This window comes from Aethalodelphis obliquidens, unplaced genomic scaffold (genome assembly GCF_003676395.1).
Source record: "Aethalodelphis obliquidens isolate GAN/ISIS:26980383/991018 unplaced genomic scaffold, ASM367639v1 scaffold52, whole genome shotgun sequence".
Lineage (NCBI taxonomy): Eukaryota > Metazoa > Chordata > Mammalia > Artiodactyla > Delphinidae > Aethalodelphis > Aethalodelphis obliquidens.
The window spans coordinates 3,515,908-3,529,989 of record NW_020837996.1 but is presented as its reverse complement, the minus strand read 5'-3'; the positions used below and the strand labels follow the sequence as shown (position 1 = coordinate 3,529,989).

The 14,082-nt window shown below is 38.5% G+C and overlaps 1 protein-coding gene across 7 annotated transcripts in view; it reads right to left on the bottom strand.

The window, feature by feature from the left end:
- FBXW11 (F-box and WD repeat domain containing 11) overlaps positions 1 to 14,082 on the bottom strand; it is a 132,609-nt gene that overhangs the window by 82,660 nt on the left and 35,867 nt on the right. For 4 of the 7 annotated variants that reach the window (XM_027084300.1, XM_027084299.1, XM_027084301.1 and 1 more), the window contains one exon: positions 12,416 to 12,517. The exons of the other annotated variants lie outside the window; for them this stretch is intronic. In XM_027084300.1, the coding sequence (XP_026940101.1) occupies positions 12,416 to 12,517 (102 nt within the window). The remainder of the gene's footprint in view (positions 1 to 12,415; positions 12,518 to 14,082) is intronic. 7 annotated transcript variants of the gene reach the window in all.

The window sequence follows — 14,082 nt, the reverse complement described above, 5'->3', positions numbered from 1 at the left end:
AAAAACAAACATGGAATGTAATTTCAGGCAGTGCAAAGTGTTCTGAAGAAAAAATAAAGTAGGGTAAAGGAACAGAGTGAAAAGCAGGAAGCTATTTTAGATTGGGTGGCCAGAGAAGGCCTCTACAGAAGAGATATTTGATCATGTACGCTACTTGTGTAATAACATAAATAGCATTCCTATTGCGTAATTGTCCTAGAAAACCCTATTTACAACTTAAAATACAGATAATCGTCTCTATGAAAATAGTCTCTACTTTACGAGGCAATAAGGTGTATTGGAACCAGAGAGACTAGGTTTAAATCCTGGCTTTGCCACTTAGTAGGTGTGCGCCCTTAGGCAAGTCGCAAGCTTTCTTTCTCAGTTTCCTCATGTATAAAACAGACATAACAAAACCTATTTCGTAAAATTTGTTCAGAGGATTAAAAAAGACAATATATGGGAAAGGGCTTAGTAATGTGTCTAGCGTAAGTGCTAACTGTGAGTTCCCTACACACTTATGGTTCTTCCACAAAATGAGTACTATGTACTGAATGACTCTTTACGAAGAATCATTACTGAAGCATTTCATTATTGCAAGTAGATACATATTTTTATCTTCCCATACCATGGACTCCAAAGTCCAAATCACCTCTGACTAAAAGGTTATTAGATATTGGTGATATAAATGATATTGGCTTGATAAGACTGGTATCATTTTTACTAATGTCACACTCACCTTTTCTTTCTTCATTTGGTCATGGACTACCTCTGTTCCCATTTGTATCCCTAACTCCAAATATTGGCCTCTTTTCAGTCACAGTTGTAATAGTTAATTTTATGTTTCAGCTTGGCCACAACAAACTTGGCCAGTTGTGTGGTCAAGCTTTAGTCTACATGTTGCTGTGAAGGTATTTTGTAGATGTGATTAACATTTATAATCAGTAGACTTTGAGTAAAGCAGATTACCCTCCAAAATGCAGGTGGGGCCTCATGTAGAAAGTTAAAGGCCTTAAGAGCAAAGATGCTGCCTCAAGACTGTAAAGACTGTAAAAGATAAATCTTGCCTGCATTTCTGCTCACACAAATTTCAAATTTGCCAGTCCCCACAATCATGTGAGCCAATTCTCTAAATTATCCATCTATCCATCTATATCTACTACTGGTTCTGTCTCTCTGGAGAACCCTAATACACTGGTCAACCTTAGAGTTGGTCCCCCTGCTTCCTCTCTTCATTCTATTATCTAATAGGTCCTATTAACACATTAGTCAGATAAATTACACCTTTCGTCAAAATTCTCTAATGACTTCCCATCTCATGCAGAATAAAAGCCCCAACCCTTGGGGTGCCCTACTCCCCGCCCCCACTTTCTCCACAGCACTTCTTACTACTTAAAATACCATGTGTTTTACTTATTTTCTTTCTTTTCCCACTAAAATTTAGGTTCTAAGACAGTGGCTTTTTGTCTATTTTGTGCACTCTTGTATTCCCAGCCCCTACAATAATCCCTGGTACACAGTAGGAGCATCATAAATATGTGTTGCTTGAAGAATAAGCAAATGAATAAACAAAGTGTGATTTTTTTAATGTATTCTTTGGGCTTTCCTATGTTTTCCAGTTTTCTACACTGGGCATTTATTTGTACTATCATATACTGAGATAGTATACTATCATATGCTAAGAATAATATAAATTAGAATAACCTCTTTGGTGGAGGATAGGTCAATTTTTTTGTTTTTTTTTTTTAAATTAATTATTTATTTTAATTTTTATTTTTGGCCGCACTGGGTCTTTGTTGCTGCGCACGGGCTTTCTCTGGTTGCGGCGAGGGGGCTACTCTTCGTTGCGTAGCACGGGCTTCTCGCTGCGGTGACTTCTCTTGTTGCAGAGCGCGGGCTCTAGGCGCGCGGGCTTCAGTAGTTGTGGCACGCGGGCTCCGTAGTTGTGACACGCAAGCTCTAGAGCACAGGGTCAGTAGTTGTGGCACACGGGCTTAGTTGCTCCGCGGCATGTGGGATCTTCCCGGGCCAGGGCTCAAACCCTTGTCCCCAGCATTGGCAGGCAGATTCTTAACCACTGCGCCACCAGGAAAGCCCTTGGTCAATGTTTAAAAGCCTTAAGAAAGTTCATATCCTTTGACTCAGAATTTCTCCAGTGAATAATACAACCTAAGAAATAAGTATAGACTAAAATTTAATAACCTTAATGTCCATCAGTAGGAGAATGATTAAATTATTGTACATCCAGACAATTAAACTCTACATAGTTATTTATTAAAAATGTAGACCTAAGTTTACTAATGTGAATCATATTGGTAAAAATGGGGTTATAATTCAGTATACATAGAGTATAAGCCTATTTATAAACTAAACAAAACATACACATATACACACGTACATAAAACTAAAATGTTGGGCTTCCCTGGTGGCGCAGTGGTTGAGAGTCCGCCTGCCGATGCAGGGGACACGGGTTCGTGCCCCGGTCTGGGAGGATCCCACATGCCGCGGAGCGGCTGGGCCCGTGAGCCATGGCCGCTGAGCCTGCGCGTCCGGAGCCTGTGCTCTGCAATGGGAGAGGCCACAACAGTGCGAGGCCCGCGTACCGCAAAAAAAAAATAAAAAATAAAAAAAATGTCAAGAAGAAAAAACAATGAATGGGCACTAAAATGAAGTGAGATTATGGCTGAACGATTAATTTCTTCTTTATACTTCTCTACTGTCCAAAATTTTTGCAGGGAAAAAGTGTTACTTTCATAAACAGAGCAATAAAAATAAATCAACAGAAATACATAAAACCAGAATTCTTACAAGCAATAAAAGTCTGTAGTATGAGGTATATTGTGTCATTTTTGTTGAAAAAGTAAAAAGGCATTTTTTAATGTGGTCTGAATCCCATTTACCCACCTCCCTATCCTCAAATTATGTATACTGTTAAACCTTACTCAACACGCATACTGCCTTATCCATCACGCACACTGTTTTGGAAACCATAAATTAAAAGTGTTAGTAAAACGAGGCATAGTTTTCATTTTCCCATAGCAGAGGCTCTCTTCCACGGAAAATATATGTGATTTCTTGAGTGCCTAAAAATATGTATATGATCAATGAAATTAATAAAGTGCTATTTCTTGAGGGCTAGTACTATATGCCAGTCATTGTGCTATCATTAAAACTTTCTCCAAAATATGAATTTACTTGTTGCTTCAAATTCTGAGATCACCAAGTCACCCTATATTCAGAAAATGACATGGAAATCACTAAAAAAAAAAAAAAAAAAAAAAAACCCAAGCATTTCAATTCACAGTAGAAAAAGGAAACATCACTTCTTTAGAAAAATGCTAAAATGAATCTTTCTGTTTGGCACTTTGAACTTTTGAACTTTCAAAGCTTATCATCATTAACAGGACACTCTGAAACCAGCATTATGTGTATGAAAGACAGCATGATACACCGCGGACCATGACAAGCCTAAAGAGGTTAATAACTGATGATGATACTAGAGAAGTAAAGAAGAACAAAAGCTTGAAAGAGATTTCTGTGAGTGGGCATCATCAGATACAAGGAAATGGAACATGAGCATATGATCTCAAACCAATGGGGGAAAAGCTAGATCAGTAAATAGTATGCAGAAAACAGTGTGGCCATTTAGAAAGAATGTGGATCCCTGATTCACAGCGTATACCAAAATAAATTACAGAGAAACAGAAAGATTTAAATATAAAACATAAAGCCATAAACCACTAGAAGAATGGTAAAGGAAAAGAATGACTACAGATGGCCAACAGGCACATGAAAAGATGCTCAACAATGCTAATTATTAGAGAAATGCAAATCAAAACTACAATGAGGTACCACCTCACATCAGTCAGAATGGCCACATTAAAAATCTACAGATAACAAATGCTGGAGCGGGTGTGGAGAAAAGGGAATCCTCCTACACTGCTGGTGGGAATGTAAGTTGGTGCAGTCACTATGGAAAACAGCATGGGAGGTCCCTCAGAAAACTAAAAATAGAGTTACCATATGATCCAGCAATCCCACTCCTGGGCATATACCTGGACAAAACTATAATTCAAACAGATACATGCGTCCCTATGTTCATAGCAGCACTATTCACAATAGCCAAGACATGGAAACAACCTAAATGTCCATCGACAGATGAATGGATAAAGAAGATATGGTAATATATACAATGGAATACTACTCAGCCATAAAGAAGAACGAAATAATGCCATTAGCAGCAACATGGATGGACATAGAGATGATCATACTAAGTGAAGTAAGTCAGAAAGAGAAAGACAAATACCATATGATATCACTTACATGTGGAATCTAAAATATGGCACAAATGAATCTATCTATGAAACAGTAACAGACTCATAGACATAGAGAACAGACTTGTGGTTACCAAGGGGGAGGGGGCTGGGGGAGGGATGGACTGAGAGTTTGGGATTGGTAGATACAAACTATTACATACAGAATGGATAAACAACAAGGTCCTACAGTATAGCACAGGGAACTATGTTCAATATCTTGGGATAAACCATAATGTAAAAGAATATAAAAAAGAAGGTATAAATGTGTATAACTGAGTCACTCTGCTGTACAGCAGAAATTAACAAATTATAAATCAACTGTACTTCAATAAAAAATACATTAAAAAAGAAAAAAGAATAAGTATGATTATATAAAAAGTAAAAATTTCTTTCAAAATCTTCTTCAAAGCACAAAGCATTATAAACAAAACTGAAAGGCAAATGTCAAACTAGGGAAAACACTTGCAATAAATGACAGAGTTACTGGATTTAATATATAAAGAATTCCTACAACTAAGATTTTTTTTAAAAAAGTCATTTTAGAAAAATGGAGAAAAGGTATGAAGAGGTAACTCATAAAACAAGAAGTAGAAATGGCCAATAAATAAATATGTATTTTAACATTTTCATTTATCAGAATGGCAAAAAAACACAAAATTAAATTATCCAATGCCAGCTAAGGCATATAAAAAGGGAATCTCTCATCCGCTGCTTTTAGGAGTATAATCTGAGCCAGCCTGTCAAAAGTACAATTTAGCAACCTAAAGTGTTTTAATGTGCACATTCGTTCACCTAAAGAAATAATCACAGAAGTATACAAACACTTAGCTACAATGATGTTCTACTCAACATGGATGTCTCAAAAATTGGAAGCAGTCTTGACAAGGAAGGGAGAGTTTCTTAAAATCAGTAATATATATATTAAATGGAATATTATGCAGTGATTTTTAAATGATGGTAGAAAGTCTTAATTCATCATGTTACTATTTGTCACTTTTTATTATTAGTTTAAATTGGAACAAGTATAGGTTGTTTTTAATAATATTTTTAAAGTAAACCTTAAACATTTTTAAATGATATCCAGAGCTTACAGAAATAAACTAGATTATAAACTGGTCCACCCTCCATGAAAACAATTTAGCCTCACCTATCAAAATAAATCACTGCCCATTTTGTGACAAATCACTGAGCTATATAGTTAAGATTTCTGTACTTTCTACACATATATTATAATTCAAAGAAGAAAAAAAAATGTATTCCTCGCCCTCACTGCCCCCAAATCTATGGATGATAAAAGTTGGTGAAATTTCCACTGGTGAAAGAGTTAGATTTTACAAAACCTGGGGACATGTCTGCAATATGACTGTAAGTAAAGAGGGAAAGTCCCTGTAATTGTTGGGTTACATATCATCCTATGAACAAAAAACCAAAACATGCAATGGTAGACAACATTAACTGTTCACATTTGTTGCGGGGGCGATGGAAAGGAGAGATTATTACTTTTCTGTATACAGACAATTTAATAATAAAACACTGATACTCCTTGACCAAGCAACTGTACTTCTAGGAGTTTATTCTACAGACATAATCATGCAAGCCTAAAGGTATATGTTCACTGAAATTAGCAAAGTGCCATAACAGAAAAAAAACCCTGAAGCCTAAAGTTCCATTAATAGGGAACGGGATATATATATTTTTTTAAATGATAAAGCCAATATGATGAAATATTATTGCATCCACAAAAAAGAATAGGGTTTATATGATTTTATATGCTGATATGGAAAGATGGGCAATGTATCTTACTAACTGAAAAAGTTATTAATTGAAAAATAATATGTATAATATGGTTCTATTTCTATTTTTTTAAGTTTCTGTCTAAACGATAATGGGAAACTCAGAAGTGATACTTTGGGAAGTGAGAACTGGGTTCAAAGGAAACTTTACATGTCTTTTATAACCTTTGGTACCAGTTGTACTATTTTTTTATTCTTTGAAACTTTTTTATATATTTTTTTTCGCTGACATAAAACAGTGATTTGTCAAACTCTTTTTTTTTAAAAGCTATCTTAGATTTGTTTTAAAATGCCCCAGAAAAAAACAAAGTTCAAGAAAGAGAAAGTTGGACTAAGAATAGCATAATTTTGAAAACTATTCAAGGCTGAGTTGAATGGATCGCTTTACTCTTTTGTGTGTTTAGAAATTTCCATAGAATTTTTCACATAAAATCTTACTAAAAGCTTTGCTATATAATACAGATAAGTCCAGAGCTATTCCAGGTGAGTAAGTGAGAGAGGCATTATCCTTCTAGTGACTCCAAAGTCACACTCTGGGGTTCCATGGGACATTAAAACACTATTTTTATAATCATTTTCATCACCACAATAACAAAGAGAACCTGCACAATTTGATGAATTCCTCCCTGCCCAACAGGAAGGAGGAAGACAGACCTTAAAACAGCAACAAATGTTCTCTCTGGGTGGTGAGGTTACCAATGGATTTTTTTTTTTCTTAAGAAACTATATTTGTAAATTTTCTTATACAGGGAAAAAAATGTGTTTTTTAATGTTCATAAAATACTACACTCTACCACTGAAAGGTTACTCCACGACTTCACATTATTGGCCCTAGAGTGCAACAGAATAATGAACAAGAAATAATAAATCCCCAACGCTCATTAAAAAAAAGACAGAGACATTGAGTTGGAACAGCCATGTGTGACCTTAGGAGACAGCCCTGAACAAAACAAGAACACCTGACAGCAGGGGCCATATCATATCATATGCCCAGTCTTTCATCTTATTCTTATCTTGCCCTGGACTCTAAGACTGGAGTTCCCTCTGCTTGAATAGGGAACCAGGTGCAAGCAATGAAAGAAATGGATTTTCATTCCTCAACAGCAAGCAATTGGTAAGGTGTAGCTGTTACCTCCCCTCTACCTCAGACAGATATAACTATCTCCATGTAAAGGATGAGGAAACCGTGGGTCTGGAAAATTAAGTAACTTGCCTAGCGTCACAAAGCTATTAAGCATCAGGCAGAAGACTAGAATTGACGTTTGTCTGCTCCAGAATAAGGATTCTTTCTACCAAGCTATCTCCCTTCTCTAAAAAATATTCTCTTACGTTGGTAGCTGTTAAGTTCCAACTGTAATGTTCTCAAACCAGCGTGGCTCACTATATATACTGAAAAGAAAAGAAACAAGAAAGGCAGATGTCAAGAAGTTCTATTAATAACTGCCCAGCACTATCCACAATGGAGCTAGGTGAGAGGCACTAAAACTTGATTCACATGACCCCTGCTGTCATTTCAAGCAATCAGTCCAACTCTTTAAAAAAGCTTATCACTAACACTCTCCCCAACTGAGAGCTTGCAAATGTCATTCCCAAGAAAACTTGTCAGATCACTACATGGAACCTCTACATTCCAGGTGCATTAGCTTTCAACTTTTTAATGTTAAAAATAAAGAGAAGGAACTTCTCTGGTGGCGCAGGGGTTAAGAATCCGCCTGCCAATGCAGGGGACACGGCTTCGAGCCCTGGTCCAGGAAGATCCCACATGCCGCAGAGCAACTAAGCTCGTGCACCACAACTACTGGTTCTGTGCTCTAGACCCTGCAAGCCACAACTACTGAACCTGCGTGCCACAACTACTGAAGCCCACGTACTCTAGGGCCCATGCTCCACAACAAGAGAAGCCACCGCAATGAGAAGCCCGCGCACCGCAGTGAAGAGTAGCTCCCGCTCGTCCCAACTAGAGAAAGCCCGCACACAGCAACGAAGACCCAACGCAGCCACAGATAGATAGATAGATAGATAAAATGTATTTTAAAAGTAATTAAATAAATAAAGGATAATTGTTTCTACCCCAAAATGGCAGTTGCCAGGTTAAGGTCACTACAGCATGGTGACCAGAACACTGGCTTTGCAGTTATCCAGACCTAGGTTCATAACCTAGTTCTGCCACTTAAATAAATGTGTAACCTTAGGCAAGTCAATTCAATTCTATAACTTCATATACAAAAAAGGCAAGATAGATAACTTCTCCATAAAGGATTAAATGAGATAACCTAGTACCTAGGACCCAACACTTAAAAAGAAGGTGGAAGGGCTTCCCGGGTGGCACAGTGGTTGAGAGTCCGCCTGCTGATGCAGGGGACACGGGTTCGTGCCCCGGTCTGGGAAGATCCCACATGCCACGGAGCAGCTGGGCCCGTGAGCCATGGCCGCTGAGCCTGCGCGTCCGGAGCCTGTGCTCCGCAACGGGAGAGGCCACAACAGTGAGAGGCCCGTGTACCACAAAAAAAAAAAAAAGAAGGTGGAAAATTAATGATACATATATATAAATAAATACATATACAGTCATATATATATATGATACCTATATGATAATTATATTATCATATAAACGATACATATATACACGGTCTGAACTCTTGATTTTATGATGTAATAATCAACTGGTTGAATCTGGTTATCTGAACCAACTAAAATATTGATTCAGTTCAGCTTAGTTCAGAGACAACAAGATATTCTAGTTCAACTGTTCTAAAAAATGTTGAGGGTTAGTCCTAGTTCAAAGTGTTTCACTTTTTTTTTTTTTTTTTGGCTGCATTGGGTCTTCATTGCTGTACACAGGTTTTCTCTAGTTGTGGCAAGCGGGGGCTACTCTTCATTGCGGTGGCTTCTCTTGTTGCGGAGCAGGGGCTCTAGGTGCGCAGGCTTCGGCAGTTGTGGCTCACGAGCTCCAGAGTGCAGGCTCAGTAGTTGTGGTGCATGGGCTTAGTTGCTCCGTGGCTTGTGGGATCTTCCCGGACTAGGGCTTAAACCCATGTCCCCTGCATTGGTAGGCGGATTCTTAACCACTGCGCCACCAGGGAAACCCAAAGTGTTTCACATTTTTTAAAAGTATGTATGTATGTATGTGTGTGTATATTTACATGTATGTGTGTGTGTGTGTGTGTGTGTATATTTGGCTAACTTCAGAATTTCATCTCACACACACACACATACAGGGACTTCATTTGTGGTTCAGTCTATAGATTTTTGTTCACAGGTCTGCTTACTACAATGGGTTCCTTGAGAGCAGGGAACAAGTCTGTATTGCTCATCTTTTTATATACCCAGCACCAGTACAGGCCCTGGCACATACCAATCGTTCAGTAAATATTCATGGACTCGAATTTTCAGAAAAGCCACCAAGAAACTCGCTAGCTTTAGGATTCAGGAGGGCTCAGCTTGGCAAAGGGAATGCAATTTCCCCCGCTATAGATACTTGGCAGGTTTTCTTTTTTTATTTTCAGATAATGACTAAACAAGCCACACACTGGATATCGCAACAGTAAAGTTTTCACAAACAAAACTAAAATGGAAAACTCTAGAAATAGTAGCATTCCAGTGTAGAGGAAAGAAAACCAATTTTGGAATCATGCAAATTTTGGGTTTAAATGCTAGCTCCACCACTTCACAGATATGTAAAGATTAACTTGGGTCCAATCACACATATCACCTCTGAGACCCAGTTTCTACATCTGAAAAAATGGGAATAATAATACCTATCTCATAGGGTTGTCACAAAGCTAATATATGTGAAGCCCCAAGTACAATTGGTGGTGATTTTTTTTAACAGTTTTATTGAGGTGAATGAGTGATTTTTATTTTTTAAGTCTTTACTATTCCTTTTCCCCTCTCACAGGTGGCAGAAACTATGCCTAAAGGGAACTACAGTACTATCTTTACTCCTGCTTTTCAGAAGGTACACTAATTCAGCCATATATCAATAGATAGGCTAACTGGCTAAAGATGCAACTGTTCATGGGTCCAATGTGGTAATTTTAAAGGAGGCCCTTTCATGCAACTCCAGGGCCCCAGCAAAGTCAACCAGGCTCTTTGGGTAGCCTGTTCCTTCTCTTCTTAACATGGGCTTGCTGAGAGGCATGCAATGTGAAGCAAAAGTCATCTTTGTGATAAACCTAAGATGTAGCATATAAACAACAGGCCTTCTTTGAAAAAGCCCATACCCAAATTAAATCTCAATCACTAAGTTTTAGCACTTGTTTGGATCCTGGAGGTAGGGAGGAGGAACACTAGTGTTAAAATAATATGTAAAACCAAGGGGTAGAGAGAAAGGAAGTCTTCTGGGTTCATATACATATGTTTACTTTCCATTCACAAATGGAACAAAATAGAGCAATGATTTGCTAATCCCAATCAGCTGAGCACATATTTCACTTTACTGTGCTGCATACTCTATCATAAACTAAAGAAAATGAAAACCTAAGTAAATGAAACTCCCAAATACACCTCTGAAGACAATATCTGTTCCATTCACATTTCAGTGAATATCATTCAATATTTCACCTTATTTCAAGGTCCAATCAAGGCAAAGTTTACATTTTTTCTCTTAAATGATTTTCACTTGGAGAGATGAGTCAAAGAAGAACTTTTAACACGTTTGGGTTTCCATTTTCAACAAGGTAGGAACCCATATTTCCTCCCACTCACCCCACCTCCAGAGAATTCACAATACTGTTACTAAAATATATTGAATAATGCCTTCCATCAGTCAATTGCTTTTAACTGAATGCAATAAAAATAATCTGCTCGTCCAGACCTCATTAACAACTACAATTCTTCGCCTGCTTAAATTTCTGGAAAAAAAAACTGGATCAGTCCACTAAAAAGCAAACTGTAACATTCAAGTAAGCATCTTCAGAGAAATAGAGACAAAGATGTACACTATTACTATAATGCAAATATCCATTATTTAGCACCAAGGAGAACACATGCAATAATGTCTGCTATTGCAAGAACATTTTTGTTAAAGATACATCACATGCAGGGAAGCCGCTTTTCCAAGGATAAACATACATTACCCTGCAGCATCGCTGAAACACCCAATCCCTGGACCCTAAGAGTTGTAACCTAAGTTTTTATACTGACCCTAAGACAGCTGGATCTTACATTAAATTCACTCTCTAGTTAACTGTGTTAGTGAGGTTCCAGCACAGTTTTCTAAAGAAAGCAATCTGAATCAATAACCACACCAATGCTGCTCAGAATGTTTGCTCATAAGTAAATAAAAAGCATGATCCCAATATGAAGGAAACTCTTCTCCTTCCTGGCCCCCCCAGCTCCACTTAAAGACTGTAAACATGAATAGAAAGATAACCTTGAGAACAGTAAACTCACCCACACCATCAATAATATCCCTCTAATTCATTTCCTGATTCTACAGTGTTTTCCTAAAACAGGGCAGTCTCAACAGGATGCCAGGAATTCAATATTGCTTTTTAAAGATATATCAAACTGTCTGGAATATACAGTGATGAAAACTGAATACTGCTACTGAAACCATACTAAATTAAATTCATGCTTTCTCTAAACAGAGCTTCCCCAATAAAGTCACAATGTTTTCTGCCTTGGCTCTCTTACAATCCATCCCAACAAGTGAGGTCAGTCCAGCTGCACTCCTGCTAATAGCTTTTTTCTGGAGCAACCCCTCCCACACCCCAAAAGAGTTTTACTTTTATCTGTGGAATTCTCTGCCAGCCTCGGCCTGGAAAACTGGGTGGACCCTAAGGACAGGTGTGGGAGGTGGCCCAAACTGATAGTTATTGCCAGCATAAAGCTGTGATCTTTATAAGCTTCAATTTGAGGCTTTGTACCATTAGTGATTCTTTCTCCACTCCTTTATGGAAGGAGGGAGAGAAAGCAAGCCAAAAAGATGAGTTTCAAAATAGAAAAATCACCACTTGAATTATGAAATCCTCCCAACTCAACAAAGAACTGTTGAAAGTAGCCAAATGGAAAATGTCAAGGTTGTTTGGGTACATGCACAGCTATTAAACATGAGAATCACAGCTTCAAGGTGGGGGTTGGGGGGATAAAAAGCAGGAGCAGAAAAAGAGGAGCACAACAGGGCCCATCCAAAGACCCATTTGCTCAGAAGGGCCCCTCCTGGCATGAACTCCTCCATGTGGGGCACCCAGGCTGGAGGAAAGCAGAGGGTTACACAGAACATTCAGCAGACTTAACATTGGATTAAACACACTACTGCAAGTTTCAACAAATGTTCATGGTATACGTAAAAAACACATTTACAACAAGAAAGAAGAGAGGCACCTGGAGACATCTGACACTGGGCATGCTCTGCAGGCAACTCAGTGCGCACATGCTCTCTACCAGGTTGGCGCAGCCTAGCCACAAAGACCTTGGCACAGAACACTGCAGGATGACAAAAAGGAAGGAAGAGAAGAAGAAGCAGTTAGAGGCCGCAACAAATCACTCCTTCACACAGGCAACTTGAATGTTAGTTGGGCGGGGGGTGCACCCTTGGCAGCTTGGAGGTCAGGGGTGGTAGTCCAACAAAACTTACTGAAACCTTGGGAGAGGGCCCACTTTCTGTCCTACGGAAAGGAGGTTTCTGCTGCCAACCACTAACTCCTCAGGATACAGTGAACAGAATCAAGAGGGAGAGAAAGAATGTTTAAATGAAAACCACTAAAGGGAACTGTAAAGTTTGAGTGCAAAACAAGATTATGGTGAGATCGACACTCTAGCTTCATAAAAGTAGTGGGTTTTGGTCTATGTCATGTAATTATAATTGCTATCATTACATCACCTACCATGTGCCAGGCACTTTAAATGTGTTCTCTAATTCCCACACCACAGCGTCAGGAAACTGAGGCTCAGAGGTAAGTCATTTGCACAAGGACAAACAGCAAGGGAGGGGAGAGTCAGAATTTCAAACCTTGATGGCTGCTATTAAAACCCACATTCATTCCACAAGACTATGATGCCTCTATTATCATTGATCACCTGAAATTTTATCATCTGGGTACAGTTTTGCACATCCCTAAATAAAATTACAGGAGACCTAGAGACATAAGGCAAAAAGAACAAGAAAGATAAGCAACAGACTGATTGATAGATACAGAAAATAAAAGAGCTGATAAAAACGCATCTGATTTTGAGTGTCATCCATATCTCTGCCTTCCCAAAGGAAAAAACTTTAGAATAATCATGATTTTCATTTTGGACTTTGCTTACAAAGTTCATTTGACACAAGTAAGAATTAAAAGCTTCTTTCATTTACCCATTCCCATTCCTCTTTCAAGAGCTTGCTGGTTTTAAGGGAATTAAGAAAAAAAGTAAAATATAAACATATGCATTATGGCTAGTATTTTTTAAACCATTAGATTATTTATGGTATTCAACAAGTACTTTTTCAGACCTAAGGTCAATTAATTTACTCTGGCAAAATCAATAATCATGCCAAAAAGAAAAAACAAACACAAAAAACAAACCTGAAGGTGGGTGTTTGGGTTCAACCAAAATACTGCAGAAGCCTCAGGCCCAACCTCATAAACTTGTTTATTCTAGCTATAATTAGGATGGTTAAATATACTCACTTTCCTGGGACAGTCCAGGTTTACACTTGTCCCAGCATAACTTTCACTCTCAAAGTGTTCTGGTTTGGTAGATAAATTCTATGGTTACCCCAGCTATAATATAAACAAAGTCCACTATGCTTGAAATCAGACCCGATTCCTTCCTATCCAGCATCTGTACTTTCTAGTTATATCTCACCTAGAATGTAACTAGAGTATTGAGATTATTTAGAAAAGGTATTTAAAGAACACAAAACCAGGGCTTCCCTGGTGGCGCAGTGGTTGAGAGTCCGCCTGCCGATGCAGGGGACACGGGTTCGTGCCCCGGTCCGGGAAGATCCCACATGCCGCAGAGCGGCTGGGCCCGTGAGCCATGGCTGCTGAGCCTGCGCGTCCAGA